General features: G+C 39.0%; 1 protein-coding gene across 3 annotated transcripts; it reads left to right on the top strand.

The window, feature by feature from the left end:
* Nucleotides 1-7,933: 7,933 nt before the first annotated feature.
* On the top strand, nucleotides 7,934-15,805 carry LOC121401452 (protein KIBRA-like). 3 transcript variants are annotated; one of them, XM_041586156.1, is made up of 3 exons: nucleotides 7,934-9,000; nucleotides 13,317-13,438; nucleotides 15,601-15,805. In XM_041586156.1, the coding sequence occupies exons 1-3, from the start codon at nucleotides 8,881-8,883 to the stop codon at nucleotides 15,665-15,667; spliced, it is 309 nt and encodes a 102-aa protein (XP_041442090.1). In that variant the 5' UTR covers nucleotides 7,934-8,880; the 3' UTR covers nucleotides 15,668-15,805. The 3 variants fall into 3 exon arrangements, 1 of the variants encoding a protein (XP_041442090.1); XR_005966256.1 differs by lacking the exon at nucleotides 7,934-9,000 and adding an exon at nucleotides 10,948-10,966 and having other exon boundaries at nucleotides 15,601-15,804; XR_005966257.1 differs by lacking the exon at nucleotides 7,934-9,000 and adding an exon at nucleotides 13,039-13,057 and having other exon boundaries at nucleotides 15,601-15,804.
* The last annotated feature ends 3,303 nt before the right edge of the window (nucleotides 15,806-19,108 follow it).

Here is a 19,108-nt window from a genome sequence, read left to right as displayed (position 1 = left end):
GCCTAACTGCTACCCACAGGCAAATGCCCCTAAGTTCTTACTTACCCCTCATTGGGGGTAATGTCCAGCGGAGTTCACGGCAGCCATCTTCTTCTCTTTAATAATCTTCGGAATGCGATTGCCGTATCGGCGCATGCGTATTTGAAGCAATCTTCCTATCCGGACACAACTGCACATGCGCCGGAAGTCACAGAAATTGCCGATATGCCGCTCCCATTCCGAAGAGCTGGAAGATAGCTTCCGTACGGAGAACAAAAAAAAGAAAAAGTAAAATGGGATGCTTTTGCCTGAAAATTTTAAAGATTTTAAAGATAAGACTGTGAAGTATAGTAAGAAAAAGTACTGGTTAAAATACTACGTCCAATCGGTCTTGTTCTTGGTAGTTTTAAGACCAATTGGACGTAGTATTTTAACCAGTACTTTTAATATAATATTGTACACATATGGAATCTATTATCAGGAATAATTGGGACCTGGGGTTTACGCCTATTGAAAAACATTTAAAAGGAGCACATGGGCTTCTGTATCAGACTTCCTGTTTTCAGCATAAACCTCCAGGGCTAGGGCTTAAGCATGTTCGGTTTGCTCCCTTTCCCTGCTGTAATCTGAACCCAGAGCTATAAGTGAGCAGAGAGAGACTCAAACAGGAAGTGATGTCACACCAAGCTAATATGGCAACTGATATCCTAAATAAACAGAGAGAGAGATTCTAGAGAGGTTGACTATATAATAAATATAGTGTTATAGATTGCCTAATTGTGGCTAGTTTTCCTTCTTCTTTAAATAAACACAATGGGATTAAGGTTAACAAGGTTATAAGAATCACAATGATTTTGCACCATGATTGTCCCAGTTGCTTGTGCTTGCTCTTTGTGCAGCACCCTTAATCAGAGATAAAACATATAGTTTCCCTTCATTCATTGGCCAGTTTATTTCTCTGAATAGTAATGTCCATCAGTTTATGGTCCTCCATGGTGCATGTTGGGTAGTTGGGTGGCTTCTGCAGTAAAACCATCGGAAGTCTATCCACGACCCACATCCATGGCTATCTTGTGTCCGCTGAATTCCCATAGGCTAATCCATTCTGCCCTATGTTCAAAAAGTGCGCCGTGAAATTGCCACATATCAAAACACTATTGAAGTAAAGGTGCATTTTCACATAAACACTTTGTGAATTTGTTCCTAAAGTTGCTTGAAACTGATATAGCCATTATACGCGAAATGTCAATGACACAATAATGTGAGGGGTGGGTGCAGTTCTGTTAAAGTATGGGTTCTATTATCCTAGGTTCTGAATATTCTGGATTTTTTAATTATTTTTTTTTTATTAATGCGGAATGGCTTTATAGGACACCTGTCATATAAAAATTGAATTTTCCAACTAAAGGTGTGCGCTTAATTGAGAGCTGTGCCCCCCTCGCTTGATCGTTATTTTGACATGTGACTGGGTAAGGTGTTCCCCGATCCTACGTCACATGTCCAGAGCACTTATTGCGCATGTGCCCTAACATGGCAGCCTACAGTGTGAGCTTCCACCCAGTATCAGGTGCATATCGCTCAGGGGGATTTTCTTGAAAATAAACTATTGTAACCCCCATGTGGCTTTAGTAAGTCAACAGCTCTGGTGGGGGCACCAGTTTTGATATGATTTATGTCCTATAAAGCCTTTATAGATAATAGAAAAACACTAAAATAAACCCATAGGATTGTTTTGCCATCAACTTAGTATTCTGCAGATACGTTATCATTGAGTCCAAGTTACTGGGGGTTATTTATAAACACTGGGCAAATTTGCGCCTGGCCAGTAACCCATGGCAACCAATCAGATGATTGCTTTCAGCCTGCAGCTGGCTGAAAAAAGTTAATCACTGATTGGTTGCTATGGGTTACTGCACTGTGTTTATAAATGAGCCACATTGTCTTATTACAGAGAAAGCATATAAGTCAAAAACAAATCTATTTGGTTGAGATTTTGCCGGTGGGTTTTTTTCCCCAGAGACCAAGCCTGGTTAGACTTCTGGGGTAGTGACTGCTAAAGCTGCTGAATAAGTTATTATTGGACTTTCTGTTGGTGACTGAAGTTGTATTTTCTGTTGTCAATGATTGCTGCTGAAAGCTGTTTGATTTCAAAATAAACGGACTGTTTTTCCTTCAACTTGGAGTGGCCTGCATTTATGGTGCAAACCCTGCTGTGATCCCCTTAACGTTCACAATTCATATATTTATCCAAATATAAATGATTAATCCTTATGGGAAGCAAAACCAGCCTATTGGGTTTATTTAATGTTAACACGATTTTTTAGAAGACTTAAGACATGAAGATCCAAATTACGGAAAGATCCATTATTTGGAAAGCCCCAGATCCTGAGCATTCTGGATAACAGATCATATACCTGTTTATATATAAAATCATATTACAATAATTTACATATAGTCACACAAGACACTGGTACATTCCCATAAGCAAAAGTGCCCTATGTTCATGTTGCTATAGGAACATTAATCCATCATTTTAATAATTTAAAAAAAGGGATATCGGTTAACTAATGGTTTTATCTGTAAATGATTTTGTCTGCCTTGGTTCTATGTTTAATTTCTTCACTGATAACATATTGTAAGTTTATTCCTCGTTTTACTTGCAATGAAATATTCTAAATTTTAACTGTTGAAGCCTCTTTTGTACATGAGCTAATTGATTTCATGTTTATGTTCACGTTTTGAATGTAAATACAAGGTTTATATAAGATGTAATATTCCTGTTATTTTGTTGCTGATTAAATCCTATGCTGTACCATTCAAATTCATTGTTTGTAAATATATTCACCCACAAACAGTAACATTCCTAAATCTGGTCCAAATCCCTCCATGGCGCTTCCCAAGCCACTCCCTAATAGGAACTGTTGCCACTTATTTCATAGCAGTTTGTTGTGCCCCATGGCTCAGTCTTCCCTCCACACCCCTAATTTGCATATGCAGAGTCGGATTCGGTTGGGCCGGGCAGAAGTATTCGGATGAATCCTGCTGAAAAAGGCCAAATCCTGGCTGAACCGAATCCTGGATTCGGTGCATCCCTAGTAAAAATGCACCTTTATTATTTTGCCACCACACTTCTGACTTGTCAAAGAGAAGTTTTTAACATTGGCACATATGGCTGCTTCTAGATTTTTGTTTGGCACACTGTTAGGAGCATTGTGCATTAAAGGAGAACTCAACCCCCCCACTAATAAAACCCCTGACCCTGAACCCTACATAGTCCCCCCTCTCTGCTCCCCCCCCTTGCAAGAGCCGGAAGATGGCGCCCACGAGCTCCGCTGCGCTTACTCTACACCTATAAGCGAGTAAAGAATAAGGGGCACTTATAGGTGTTATCACCTATGCCGGAGGGGGGGGATTATGTAGGATTCTGGGTAGGGGTTTTATTAGTGGGGGGTTTGAGTTCTCCTTTAAATAGCATACACTTTCAAATACATCCCTTGTTCATGTACTTCGTAAGAAGGATGCTGTGATTATCTTAAAGGCAATTATGCCGAATGGCATGAACTACATTAATGCTCAAAGGCAGTTTTAGGCATCCTTGCATTCTCCAAAATGGTCACAAGGTGACGCTTTGGCTAAGCTAGAAGCGATCAGCACTAATATAAGTCATACCTCAGTATAAGTACAGTTCTGCAAAGTTAAAGGACGTGTCAACCAAAAAAAAAATGTTTAGCCTAATAAAACACAACACAATTATAACCAAATTTGCAATATGAATTTATTAAAAAATGGTTAGCTTTAAAATTTATTTGTACATGTAATTGCTATTGAAAGCAGCATTTGCTCAACATCTAGTTGTTACTTTTTAAACAATGTTATAAAAGTCTCACACATTGTTTCAAAAGCCAGAGCCACCAGGGCAGAGAATTGAAAGGGACAAACACTGCTTTCAAAAGCAATAAAAACAACTTAAAATCCACACACAATATGTAATGAATGTATATTGCAAAGTTGCTTCGAATTATGTTTTATTTTATTAGCCAAAAAATTATTTTTTGACTCGACGTCCTTTAAAGGAAGATAGACGACAAAGCAGCATAACATGTACACGGTACAGGTATGGGATCTGTTATCCGGAAACCCGTTATCCAGAAAGCTCCGAATTACAGAAAGGATGTCTCCCGAGACTCCATTTTATCCAAATAATCCACTTTTTTAAAAATGATTTCCTTTTTCTCTGTAATAATAAAACAGTAGCTTGAACTTGATCCCAACTAAGATATAATTAATCCTTATTGGAAGCAAAATCAGTCTATTGGGTTTATTTCATGTTTACATGATTTTCTAGTAGACTTGAGGTATGAAGATCCGAATTAACGGAAAGATCCGTTATCCTGAAAATCCCAGATCCCAAGCATTCTGGATAACAGGTCCCATACCTGTACCAAGAAGAAGAAACAAATGTGGCTGCATTAAGGAGCCTAAATGATTTTTTTTTAAAAAACAGCCTGTTCTGTTCAATTGATCATTAGCTTTTTAAAAAAAATAAAAAATGTGGTTGTTTGTGTTTATTAGTCAGCAATTTAAAGGCAACAGCCATACTCTGCTATATTTATACACATAAAAATATATCCGTAGTATTGAATGAAATCAATCAGAAATCACAATGTTTCTAACACAAGTCAGTGTAATATGCATCCAATTAAATAAATGGTCAAGGAAGCCCATAAAAAAAATCTGAGGTGTATATATATATAAAAAAAAATATAAAACATAAAAATTCACATTTTTATTATTTCTCAGACAATTTTCTCAAGCTGTATTCCCATAGTCTCTGAGCTTCCAAGATATTTATGTGACAAAAATGGTAGGGAATATTAGAAAAATCTCAATTTAGTGGGTAAAATACTCTTTTACATGATATGTATAAACAACAAAGCTTTATGAATATGTTTTTTATTTGACACATGTTTTACACCAGTTGGTGCTGGTGCTCCGTTTTTGGATTTTAGCAGCTAATCGGTTGCTGGGGTCCAATTTACAGCGGCACACAGCCAGTGGTTTGAATGAAAGACTGGGAAATGAACAACTATATCATTCTAGTCTCACAGTGCAATAGTTTTTTTGGCTGCTGGGGACAGTGACCCCGAGTTGAAAGCTGTAAAGAGGCAGTAGAGGGAGGCAAATCATTTAAGAACAAAAAAAATGAAGGGGTGGTTCACCTTTAATTTATAGCCATTATAGAATGGCTAATTCTAAGCAACTTTTCAACTGGCCTTCAAGTTTTTGCATTATTTGCCTTTTTACTCTGACTATTTCCAGCTTTCAAATGTAGGTCGCTGACCCCATCTAAAAAAAAAAACAAATGCTCTGTAAGGCTGCAAATATATGGTTATTGTAACTTTTTATTACTCCTCTTTCTATTCACGCCATCTCCTTTTCATATTCCAGTCTCTCATTCAAATCAATGCAAGGTTGCTAGGGTAATTTGGACACTAGCAACCAGATTGCTGAAATTGCAAAGTGGAGAACTGCTGAATAAAATTTGTAAATAACATTGTCCCAGAATATCCCGCTCTACCTGATGCCAAATGTTAATTTAAAGGTGAACAGCCCCTTTAGGAACACCCGCAGAGTTGTTAAGATTGGGACATTCTATAACTTGCTAAAAGTTAACTCAAAGGTGAGCTGTCCCTTTAATAAGGATACCCTCATTTAGTGCATAGCACATTATTTCACAGTACAGGTATGGGACCTATTATCCAGAATGCTCGAGACCTGGGGTTTTCCGGATAACGGACCATTCCATAATTTGCATCTTCATACCTTAAGGGGCAGATTTACTAAAGGTCGAATTTTGAAGTTAAAAAAACGTAGAAATCCGACCCTCGAATTGAAATCCTTGGACTTCGTATATAGAAGTCAAAGGATTTTTAGCGGATTCGATCGATTGAATAGAAATCGTTCGATCGAACGATTAAATAGTTTGAATCGAACGATTCGAACGATTTTTATCGATCGATCGAAGGATTTCTATTCGATCAAAAAAATCTTAGAAAAGTGCTGTGGAAGGTCCCAATTGCACTTCGGTAGCTTTAATTTGGCGAAGTATGAATTCAAAGTTTTTTTTTAAAGAGACAGTACTTTGATTATCGAATGGTCGAATATTCAAACGATTTTTACTTCGAATCGAAGTCGAAGTAAATTTGAAGTCGTATTCTCCTATTCGATGGTCGAAGTATTTACTTCGAAATTCGAACTTTTTTAACTTCGAAAATTCACTCGAGCTTAGTAAATCTGCCCCTAAGTGTAGTACTAGAAAATCATTTAAATATTAAATAACCCCAATAGGCTGATTTTGCTTCCAATAAGGATTCATTATATCTTAGCTTAAATTAAGTACAAGGTACTGTTTTATTATTACAGAGAAATAGGAAATCCGATTTAAAAATGTGAATTATTTCAATAAAATGGAGTCTATGGGAGATGGCCTTTCCGTAATTCGGAGCTTTCTGGATAATGGGGTTCTGAATAAGGGATCCCATACCTGTACTGTATAAAAGGCGGTTGGTGTGTGATCACAAACTACAGTGCAAGGATTAGCCAACATGAAACTAAAATCATTTCTGCTCAGCTCCAGTGAAGTTTTACATATGCGGCCTCTTGAATTTCCCTGCGCTGCATCTTGACAATGCGCCACGACTCTGACAGAAGTTTGTTATTACTACACTTGAATTGTGCATAAACAGCCAGAGTGCTGAGAAACCCCACAACAAATAAAAGGACTTGGCACACCGCTGGCGCATGAGAAAAGAGGAAAACAAAATGGTTGGCAGCAGCTCTGCGTAGAAGCAGCATTCCTAATCACTTGTTTGCTTCTTTCGGTCGTATGATTTACTGCTATTCCTGAGTCAGATGCAGCATCGCGAATCCTTTTTAATGCACAAGCCCGCTGCTAATGTATCTCTTTAAAACAAAACGTATTTTTGGGATTCACCAGAAGCAAGCATCAAATCATGTTAAAAATCTGTTTCCAGGCCACATTGCTTTGTAGTAGGAATTCTGAAGAGAGATGCCAATATCAAAGCAAGGTTCAGGGGTAGCACTTCAGGAAGAATGGAACGTCGGGAAGTACAGGTATGGGATCTGTTATCCAGAAACCCATTATCCAGAAAGCTCAGAATTAGGGAATGACCATCTCCTATAGACTCCATAACATTCGGGCCAAATTCCAAAGTAGTGGATTCAGCACATCGTTACAACAAAACTAAATGGTACGCGTATGGCTGGCTGATCCTGAGGAAGATATAATGGAGTTCATCCCCAAGATGATTACAAAAGTGCAGTAGTGCCAACATGAATCAGCTGTGCTGAAAGTTAAAGAGGAACTTAAAGGAGAAGGAATACCATTTTACACTTGGGGGTGCCAAAAGTTACTCATCCCCAAGTGACTACTTTTACTTACCTAACGTTGAGGCACGGATAAAATTTCACTTTTTTCACTAAATCAGAGTGCTGCTGAAATACCTTCTTGAATATGGATTAGAACAGGGCAGACAGAGTCACGGTCGGCACCAGACGCTACAAAAAGCTGTGAGAGTGTTTGTTCAGCACTACCTTGTCTTTGTGGTACTTTTACTTACCTGACACCCAAGGCCGGTACTCCTATCAGCAGAAAATAGCACCGAGTCAGGGTTCTTCTAGCGAGCACCACGGAGAGATCCTCTTCCTGCTTCTTCGGTTTTCAAATTTCCCAGGGCAGACACATGCGCAGTAGAGCGAAATAGCTGGCTTTTTTGTTAAAGTTTGGCTTCTCGCTCTACTGTGCATGTGCAGCCATTAGAAGACCCAAACAAGCAGGATGAAAATCGATCCATGGTGCTCGATAGAAGAACCCTGGATGACCCCTGTGACAAGTTTGAAATCATGGATCATTGCTGCTATTGACAAGCTGAAACTTTAGGTTCAGTATGTAAAATATGGTATTTTTAGCCACATTTCTTTTTAGGGTTTAGTTCTCCTTTAAGTCTGAAACAAAGCAGTTGTTACAGTCTGACACAGTATTTCCTAGAAAAGCTTCAAGTCAAGGAGCATGCTCAGTAGGGGCGGAAAACTGCTGCTGAGAAATGTATAAGCTAACGGACCAAACATTGAATTCTTCAGAGCCTGGTGGTCAGCATTCCTCATACAAAGCAAATATGAGACCCCCATTAGTTACTTCTAAAATAAGTTTCTTTATTCTTTGAGTATGCAAGGGAAGTACTGGTGACAAATCAGACACAGTTCCAGTGAGAAATGTGGAATTGTCTGGAGAGAGTGGAGAAAACTTACGGAAGAATATTAGGAAAGTAAGACTAAAATAGCAGCTGAAATAACAGCCACAGCGGCCTGTGTAAATATTTGCACAGTAAGATAACGAATGAAAGACGTTGCAGGAATTGAAGATGAGTCCCACACAAAATAAGTGGGGGGGAAAATACTTGTTTATTTATTAAGGGATACGTGAGCGCGAATTTTGAATGAAAAAAGGCTTTTGACTATAATTTTCTTTGGCTGAACATGTGGAGCAGGAGCACTGTCAGTGTCTTTTATTTCAGATGATGCTGTAGGCATACAGGACACAGTGATCAAGACAGACTGAAGATCTACTGGTTATAGTTGGTAGATGGCACACACACACACATATATATATATATTTATATATATACAGATACATAAAAGACAAGGTTTAAAACGACACATTCATCAGGTTTAACAGTCTGTCAAAGTGAAACTGCCTAATATTTTAGCTGATCCAGAGGAAGGCAAAATTTCCTATCTAATGCACTCGGGGTGGGGCTCAGTGTAACTTCTATAGGGAAATCAGATCAGTCCCCTTTTTATAAAGCTAAGCACATTATCCACATGTACTCCAAGGCCAGTCTCCATCGGGGATTCACCAAGCGCCTGGGTGAGAATGAGCTTCCTCAGCGGGTGAAGGATGATGACACATTCAAGCTTCTGCTTAGACAAGTGGAGAAACAGGTAAGGAGGAAAAGGTGCTCTTTAAAGAAACAGTTCAGTGTAAAAATAAAAGCTAGTAGTATAGATAGTATTTACATAATAAAAAATGTTTCTAATATAGTTAATTACCCAAAAATGTCACGTATAAAGGCTGGAGTGACTGGATGTCGAACAGAACATTACTTTGTGCTTTTCAGCTCTCTAACTCCGAGTTAGTCAGCAACTTTAAGGGGAGCCACATGGTACATATCTGTTCAGTGAGTTTGCAATTGATCCTCAGCATGCAGCTCAGAATCAAAAACAACAATTATGATCCATGTGCCCCCCCCCACCTCAAGTCACTGATGGGTTATTCGAACCAAAAACCACAGATCGCTATCAGGCGCTGACCAAGAACATCAGGAATCCGGCACAATTATCATCAAAATTCGGCTTTTATTCGCACATAAAAAGGGTGCGCCTGACAGCGATCTGTGGTTTTTGGTTCGGATGTAATAACCGGTGAGGAGTGACCGGCTTATCGCGAGAGCTGCGATCAAGCAGGAAGGCATGTTGGTCCGGGTGAGCTCCGCCATTGACGCTCCGTGAGTAAAACACTGATTGGTTATTGCCTAGTAAACAATCAGTGGAAACCAAGAGAGCTGAAAAGCACAAAGTAGTGTTCTGTATTATGTTACACATCAATCACTCCAGCCTTAATACATTACATTTTTGACTAACTATATTGCAAAATTTTTTATTTTGCACAATTTATCTATTTACCCAGTTTTTATTTTTATGCTGAACAATGCCTTCAACTGTATCCTTGCCCCTGTGACTGTCACATTCATATAAAGAAGATGAACATGTTTATTAGTGCTCAGTTGCACTGGTATATAAGGGATGCGTCTGCCCAGCTGGTGCTACATTACAGACTGCAGGCAGTTACAGCGATGTACAATAAGGATCAATAGACTGCTCTTACATACTTCACCAGCTGTCTTTTACACCTGCGGGTATCCTTCTATTACACAGACCTGAAAGCCACTCAAACTATTTATAAAGCATTAAAGCTTTGCCAGAGGAAGGCAAAAAAAAAAAAAAACATTTGAAGCCTCTCCAATTTGCATCAGAGGGGGAAAAAAATCCTTCCTGACTCCAAAATGGCAATCGGACTAGTCCATGGATCAACTTGTACTATGAGCTATCTTCCATAACCCTGAATTCCCTCACTTGCTAAATAGCCATCCAACCCCTTCTTAAAGCTATCTAATGTATCAGCCTGTACAACTGATTCAGGGAGAGAATTCAGCAATTCTTTTAACCCTTAAAGGAATAGTTCAGCATGAAAATGAAAACTGTGTAAATAGATAAAAAAAATGTTTCTAATATAGTTAGTTGTGCAAAAATGTAATGTATAAAGGCTGGAGTGACTGGATGTCTAACATAATAGCCAGAACACTACTTCCTGCTTTTCAGCTCTATAACTCTGAGCTAGTCAGCGATTTGAAGGGGAGCCATATGGTACATTTCTGTTTAGTGAGTTTGTAATTGATCCTCAGCATTCAGCTCAGATTCAAAAACAACAGATATGACCCATGTGGACCCCTTCAAGTTACTGCCTGGTAAACAGGGTAACCAGTCAGTGGAAACCAAGAGAGTTGGAAAGCAGGAAGACATTCAGTCACTCCAGCTACATACATTTTTGCCTAACTAACATTTTTTATTTTGCACAGCCTATCTATTTACCCAGTTTTTATTTTTACACTGAACTGTTCCTTTAAAAAGACCCCTCGGCCCGCCCCCAATCCCCTGTAAACTTAGCTTTTGTCCTGTTTGGAAATCGCCGCGCCGTGGCCCGCCTCCTTTTACGTCATAGCCCCTTTGACATCACACCCACCCCTTTTTGTACCCGCCCCCACCAGCCAGTAAAAAAATTTAGCAATAGGTGGCAACCCTAATAGTCGCCCTGTCGGCTTTTCTGAAGAGGCGTGCCAGCGGCGTTTCGGTAAGTTGTTTTTTAATAAAGACTTTGCGATTTTAATGTTACATATACAGTATCTTGGTGGGTTTTTTTTTTTCATTCTATACAACGAATTTTTAAAAAAAATAATTGGCATTGCTGGTCCTTTAAAGGAGAAGCAAACCCAAAAGTTAAAAAACCCTTACCCCCCTACCCTACATAGATCCCTCCTCCTGCCCCCAACTTGTGTTACCCTGTGCAAATGCAAAATGCAAAAAAGTCTTTACTTACCCCTCAGTGCAGATTCTGTCCAGTGGAGTTCACGGCAGCCATGTTCTTTTCTTCGGTAATTTTCGGAATGAGACCAGCGGAGTGGCGCATTTGCAATTTTCTGTCTCGCGACAACTGCGCATGCGCCGAAACTCATGAAAATTGCTGAAGCGCCCGTCTCATTCCAAAGATTACCGAATCGGCTAAAGATGGCGCTCGTGAACTCCGATGCCTGCATCTGCACCGAGGGGTAAGTATAAAGTAAGGGGCATTTGCCCGTAGTAACACTTAGGCTGGGGGGAGGGGGTCTATGTAGGGTAGGGGGAGGGGTTTTAACTTTTGGGTTTGCTTCTCCTTTAAGTGACACCTGTCTAACTCACTTTACTGGTATATGCAGGGAATGCCAATGGGAGCAAATATTGATGCTTTCTTATACAAAGAGGTCTGTGGATCTTGTGGGCTAGCTGATGCCTCAAGATACCTGTGCCTGCTGTTTTCATAAAACATTTACATATGTAGTGGTGTTGTGGCTGGGAAAACACTAGCAGGACGGTAAATATCTCCCAGAGACCCAGCTTATGAGCAGAATAACAGACGCTGTGAGTGAGTCATACCCTGGGGAAGTGATGTCACTACGTAGGGGGAGGGGGGCTCTCTGCTCAGGGGTAAAGCAGGAAGTGGGTGTGTGTGAGAGACTGCTGTGAAGGAATATACTCCTGCGCTAATTGCTTTGGAGCTTGAGGAGATAAACCATACTGTTCTTTTGAACAAAGTGTGTCATTTCTTGTTACCAATACGTTACTATGCTCTGCAAAACTCTGCTGTGAATAAAGCATTCAGTTTGCCTGGATATCATTGACCTTCTGCTGTGAAATATATGTCCCATACCTGTATATATTAAATACATGGTGGTCTGTCTGGAGAATGAAAACAACACTGGTTTAAAGTGAACTATGTTAACTAGTTATCTACGACTAGTATGTTATAGAATGGCTAATTCTAAGCAACTTTTCACCTTCATTATTTTTTATAGTTGACTGCATCTAAAAACACATGCTCTGCAAGGCCACAACTGTATGGCTTTTGCCATTTTACATTACGCGTCTTAATATGCAGACCCTCTCCTTTGCATGTTCCAGTCTCTTAATCAAATCGGTGTGTGGTTGCTAGGATAACTTGGGCCCTAGCAACCAGATTGATGAAACTGCCAACTGGAGAGGTGCTGAATAAAAGCGAAATAACTCAAAAGACACAAATAATAAAAAATGAAAACCAATAGCCAATTGTCTCAGAATATCACCCTCTACATCCTACTAAACGTTAACTCAAAGGCGAACAACCCCTTTAATTAAACTCTCGTTATATTGTAAATTTGAATTTGGACCCTAGCAACCGGATTGATGAAATTGCCAAGTGTAGAGCTGCTGAATTAGATTCTAAATAACCACAAATAATAAATAACTGAAATCCAACTGCAAATTGTCTCAGAATATCACTCTCTACATCATAGATAGGGTAACGTGGACCCTAGCAACCAGATTTATGAAATTGCCAAGTGTAGAGCTGCTTTTTAGAAGCTAAATAACCCCAAACCACAAATACTAAAAAATTGAAATCCAACTGCTACTGTTTTGTCTCAGAATATCACTCTCATGCAAAAAGTTAATTTGAAGGTGAACAACCCCTTTAATTCAACTGTCATTGTATTGCAAATGTATCTGGGCCCAGACTGATGAAATTGCAAACTGAAAAGCTGCTGAATAAGAAGCTAAATAACCCAAAAACCTAAAATAATAAATAATTAACCCCAGCTGCATATTGTCTCAGAATATAACTCTCTACATCATATGGAAAGTTAATTCAAAGGTGAACAACATAAAATACATACAACATTTTTAGGATTGAGACTTCAACTGGTGTAGTAATATGTTTCATCAGTAGATAGAGCTATTGTAATATAAACTGATTGTAGTTTTAGCACACAGAGCTCTGTGCTTGATAAAGGAAAGTAAAATAACAACTTTTACATGGGTTCATCTTAGTGAAATTCATCCTACAACGGCTTGAATTGGCACTTTCTGTTTCCTCGTTGCACTAATGGTTATTTAACCACTAAACCACCCAGGTACAGAAGATCGAGCAGAAATACGAGATGCAAGCAGATAAGATGATGAGAGCAGCAGCAAAGGATGTGCACAGGTTACGAGGGCAGAGCAGCAAGGAGCCTTTGGAGGTGCAGTCATTCAGGTGAGTCTAATGAAATACACCTATGGGATTTGTATTATGTAAAGTGCTGTATTACTATATGCCTCAGGGTGTTATGCCAGGAGAACCCAGAATGTACACAAGGGATGTAAGAGGAATTAAAATAGGCTTTCACTGAAGTTTGGCCCTGCTTATTGTATAGTTCTTTACACCTCTATGCCATGTGCGACTATAAAAATACATTTTAAAAAATAAAGACAAATCAAAAGATTAGGTCAATCTTTAACATACAGGTATGGGACCTGTTATTCAGAATGCTCGGGAAACGGCGGTTTTCCAGAGAATGGATCTTTCTGTAATTTGAATCTTCATACCTTAAGTCTTCTAGAAAATTATGTAAACATTAAATAAATCCAAATAGGCTGGTTTTGCTTCCAATAAGGATTCATTATATGTTAGTTTGGATCAAGTTTGGATTATTACAGAGAAAATTTAATCATGTTTAAAAATTTAGATAAAATGGAGTCTATGGGAGATGGTGATTCCGTGATTCGGAACTTTCTGGATAATGGGTTTCCGGATAACAGATCCCATACCTGTATTAAGAAATGATTTAAAGGTGAAATCCCATTTTAACTTCTTCCAAATAAAACCCTCTCTCCATATATAAAACACTTGTTTTTATTGTTTGAAAAGTCTGTGGTATAATCCTTCTCTACAGTGCAAAATCCAGGGGTCTGCTGAGACACTGGTCACGGAAGATGCCAACCAGTAGCTCCTCATATTCTTTAGGCTGAGTTTAAGGACTGTCTCACAAGATACTCTATATACAGACTACAGAAGTCGCAGTACTAGGATGATTAGTCATTTATTCAGATTTGCATTACATGGCAGCTCAGAAACCAGTATGATTTGCAGTAGGAATCATTAATCAGCTCTGAGCACCAACTTCTATGACAGACAAACCTTACTTTCTGCTTGATGATTTTTGAGGACCCTAAGGCTTGGCGTCTCACGCTGAGCACATGCAGTGCCACTGACACAAAAAGTTCAGCCCGTGTTGACAACTTTGAAAGCCTGGATCATAACAGTTGTGGGACTAATTAACTTGTGTTTAACGGGGACATCCATGGTTGATGGGCTCCCATGACTAAAAAGGTGGCTAACAGGCTTTTCCTGTGAAAAATAGCCATCTTACAAAGTGATGCGTTTAACCAGACTTTAGTAAAGCAGCTTTTACAAGAATGTCATAGTAGAAGCTGGAAGGTACAAGCCTACACCTCAATGTTCCAGTCCCTAACTGGCACAGTTAACCAGGGTCCTACCCCAAAAAACGATCTACTTGTCAGTGCCACAGCTTCCCTTTCCTGAAAGACTCTCACCAATTTTCCTAATTTCGACATCCTCCTATCTGGTCTGGCTCTGAAGTCCGTCCTGCCTGTTGACCTTCATAGGCTAAAGAGGGAGTCTGTTGCTCCTCACTGCCTTACAACCTTAAGGGTTGGTGCCACCTGCTGACTGAACTAAATATTACCTTAAAGGAGAAGGAAAGGTTAAAAAAAAGTAAGCTTTTTAGAAAGGTCTATATAAATATACCAGTAAACCCTCAAAGTAATGCTGCTCTGAGTCCTCTGAGTAAAAAAGGATTTCTTTCCTTCTATTGTGTATACATGGACTTCTGTATCAGACTTCCTTCTTTCATCTTAAACCTCTAGGGCTTGTGCTTGGACTTGAGCATGCTCAGTTTGCTCCTCTCCCCCTCCCTCCTTCCCTCCCTGCTGTAATCTGAGCCCGGAGCTATGAGTGGGCAGGATGAGACTCAAGCAGGAAGTTATGTTACACCAAGCTAATATGGCAGCTGCTATCGTAAACAAACAAAACGAGAGCTTCTAGAACTGTTTACTTATAAAAGATAAAGCATTCTACAGAAAAAATATAGTGGTATAGCTTGCACTTTTGTGGTTAATATATTGCCAATAATCTGCCTCAGTAGCTTTCCTTCTTCTTAACTATTTACATGAATTAAGTCTATATTTCACCTTCTTACATCTGGACTGGTAGAGCAAGTTCCAGGGGCAGCTCTCTTCAGCCCCTAACAAAGTGCTCTCTGAGGCAAGGTTTTCAGTTTTCCCAATCAGAGAAATTGCAATGGCAAAATCTGTTATATGTGCAGCTCCAATTCATGCATTTGTTTTGTGTTTCAGAGAGAAGATGGCATTTTTCACTCGGCCAAGAACGAACCTACCTACACTCACAGCAGATGATGTTTAATAATCACCATAAAGTATTTTATGTTCTTTTTTTTCGGTTCTGAGCACCACGGCAAAGGAAATGCAGCCTGGTGAAGCTGAAAATGTAATTGTGTGGTGTAATGAAGTTACAGAGTTTCATGTCACATATTATTTTTCATTGCAATAACCCAGCAGAGTAACACTGGCTTGAGGTACGACAACACAAGTGGACATTTTTATTTTTATCGTCGTGATTACAAAACCAGCATTCCTTTTCCACGTCTGTATAGCTTGTATATTTAGAGCTGTATTTTCAAATGAACCATTTCAGATGTTGTGTGTGTGCAAAGTATAACTTTTGTACAGTCCGCTTCAGAGATTTGTAATGCAATAAAATTCTATTAAAATGGGCTACTAGAAAAAAGGAAAACTTACAGATTCACGCAACTTTTTGGACATTAACTATTTGTATCGGATGTTTTAGCAAATTCGTGCTATATCATAAATGCTAAATAGACAATTTTATGATATAATACAGTTTGGAATATATTTTGAAATGCACTTACCACATTGTGGCCCCCATGGAAAGACAAATGAAGAAAAAAAATCAGTTACCGGTTCCTTAAATTGGTCTAAAATATTATGTGATGAACATTTTAGTGGTGCATAGTTACGGTCAAATGCAATTTTTGGTAATAAAAGCTTATTTTCAATCCGTGTTTGAATGTGACTTTCTGTTCTGCTGGCATGGGTGGATTCTAGGATTTGGGGTTATAGTTGCCAGATGGCTAATAAGTACCAGTAAGCAGTGGTGGAACAAGAAGTTTGTGCACCCCATTGTGCACAGACACAAAAAAGAAAAATGGCAGTGCACCCAAACATCTAGGAGACCACACGTGCTTTTATATATAGCGAAACACATTTTATTTCCCATTCTGTACACTTTGTTTGGATTTTATCTTCACTCTCCTATGTAATTAAATGGGTATTTCACCTTTACCTTAACTTGTAGTGTGTTCTAGAATGTCCCATTTTAGCAATGTTTCTTTTATAGTTGAATTATTTGCCCAGCTCCTTCCAACTTTCAGATGGGAGTCACTGACCCCCTTCAGCTGAAAACCCTGAGGCTACAACTTTATTGTTATTGAAACTTTTAATTACTTATCTCTATATTCAGGCCCTCATTTCCCAGTCTTTTATTTAGTCAGTGCTTGGTTGCATTGATCCCTTACAACCAGTTAGCTGCCAAAATTTAAAAAACCATAACAAACAAAAACATATTGCAAATTGTCCTCAGAATATCTATCTCCGCATCATACGGAGGGGGTTATTTACTAACTCCGAAAGCAAAAATCATGGAAAATTTGTGATTTTTTTTTTTTATAAAATCTAAAATCATAATTTTTTTGGAATTTATTAAACCCTGAGGATGGAAAAGTCCGAATCTAAAAATCCGGCCATCTCATACCTGTCCAGGTTGCATATAAGTCAATGATTTTTTGATGTGCGCTGGGCTTTTGTGCAATACCCCGAAGTTTTCGGTAGTTTTCAGTTGAAAATTCCGAAAAAAATTTGTGAAAATCAGATGAAAAATTGTGAAAATCTTGATATTTTTTCCCGCAGAGCAAATTTTCAGGAAAATGTAATAATAAATAAGCGTAGAAAAAACCAGAGCAGATTTGATCGGAGTTTGTAGCAGAAAATATTGAGATAAATTCAGACTTTGATAAATAACCCGCCCCCCTCAAGTTCATTTAATGGTGAATTGCCCCTTTCTGTTTCCCTTCCTTTGGCACGGTGGACCTATCAAACCTGCAATCAAATGGAAAAAACAAATACCGTATTTAGAGACAAGCTCCCTGCACACGCCCACCTTTTCTACTACAACCGTATTCCACCAAAGACAAAGCAAAATCCATAAACAAGAGACAAATACAATTAAAACATTTAGAATTGTACTGTCTTCTACAGAATAAATCTCCCAGTAAATCCCCCAGAGTTCCCCACAACTGCCACTGTGCTAGTAGTGCCTGCCCACAGCATTGCATCTGGCATTACAAAACACAGGCTTCTAGTGGGCCAGATCAGTGCAGAGATGCCTACTAAAGGGCACACTGTCTGCTAATTGTTAGCATGTGTGCCACTCACGATGCACACAAAGTATCAGTAACATTGGATAAGTGTCGTTCTGAGGTTCTGCCTTGTGAGCCTAGGAAGGGGTTTCAAGTTCATTGTAGTCGAAACTTGTTTAATGTATTTTAAAATATTGACATTGTTTTTGTGTCTGCTGGGGAAGAGTGCTGTTAGTTGCTTCTTGTTGCAGGAATGCTGTTCTTTGCAGGCACTCAAAAAATGGTCAGGATGGAAAGCAAGACACATGGAGTTTGAACATGAGGCGATTTTAGAGAAAAAATGTATTTTAGGCTGCGGAAAGTTCAACATCCACCAAGATACCAATACAGCTCTGCGTTAAAAGTGGGTTCAGCAGGTATTGACTGAATCCTTATGCAACCAATAAATGTCTGGAGGGTATTCATTTTTGTCTCACTAAAAAATATTTTTTACCTTCAACAATATGTTGAGTAAACCAAATTATGACAATCTACATATAGGGACCCATTAACTTGGCTCGAGTGAAGGAATAGAGGAAAAATAGTTCGAATTTCGAATGTTTTTTTTTTGGCTACTTCGACCATCGAATGGGCTACTTCGACCTTCGACTCGAACGATTTGAACTAAAAATCGTTCGACCATTCGATAGTCGAAGTACTGTCTCGACCCCCTAGTTCGCCACCTAAAACCTACCGAGGTGCCATGTTAGCCTATGGGAAGGTCCCCATAGGCTTTCTTATGTTTTTTTGATCGAAGAAAAATCGTTCGATTGATGGATTAAAATCTTTCGTTCAATCGTTCGAATTGCGGTAAATCCTTCGACTTCGATATTTGAAGTTGAAGGATTTACATTCGGCAGTCGAATATCGAGGGTTAATTAACCCTCGATATTCGACCCTAAGTAAATCTGCCCCTAAATAAATCTTAATTCCAGTGTATTAAAATGATATATATATATACTACTTACTAGGGCCCCTAAATCGGTGGGCCCCTAAATCGGTGGGCCCCTAACAGTGTTACACCACTTTAAAGTATAATTCACTTTACTATTATCCTTTAGGATGACATTCCCTAGCTTGCTTTAGTTACTGAAAGGGTAGGCAAGGGGCAAATGGTAGTTCTGCAGTGTTTGATATAAATAGGGACACAACAAATCCACTATTTTATGATTTGGCCCAATCCTGAATACTTTGTGAAAGATTTGACCAAATACCAAACCAAATCTGAACCGTAAATGAATATGTAAATTAGGGGTAAAAGAGGGAAAGAGAACCACATGCTGCGAATGTGGTTAAAAAAATTTTGACGAAAAGTCACGTGATTTTCAGATTCAGTTCCGCCAGGCACTTGGATTCGGCTGAATCTTGCT

The sequence above is a fragment of the Xenopus laevis genome, chromosome 3L (assembly GCF_017654675.1).
Source record: "Xenopus laevis strain J_2021 chromosome 3L, Xenopus_laevis_v10.1, whole genome shotgun sequence".
NCBI lineage: Eukaryota > Metazoa > Chordata > Amphibia > Anura > Pipidae > Xenopus > Xenopus laevis.
Note: the sequence above shows the minus strand (reverse complement) of the source record. Positions and strands in the feature narration are given on the sequence as shown.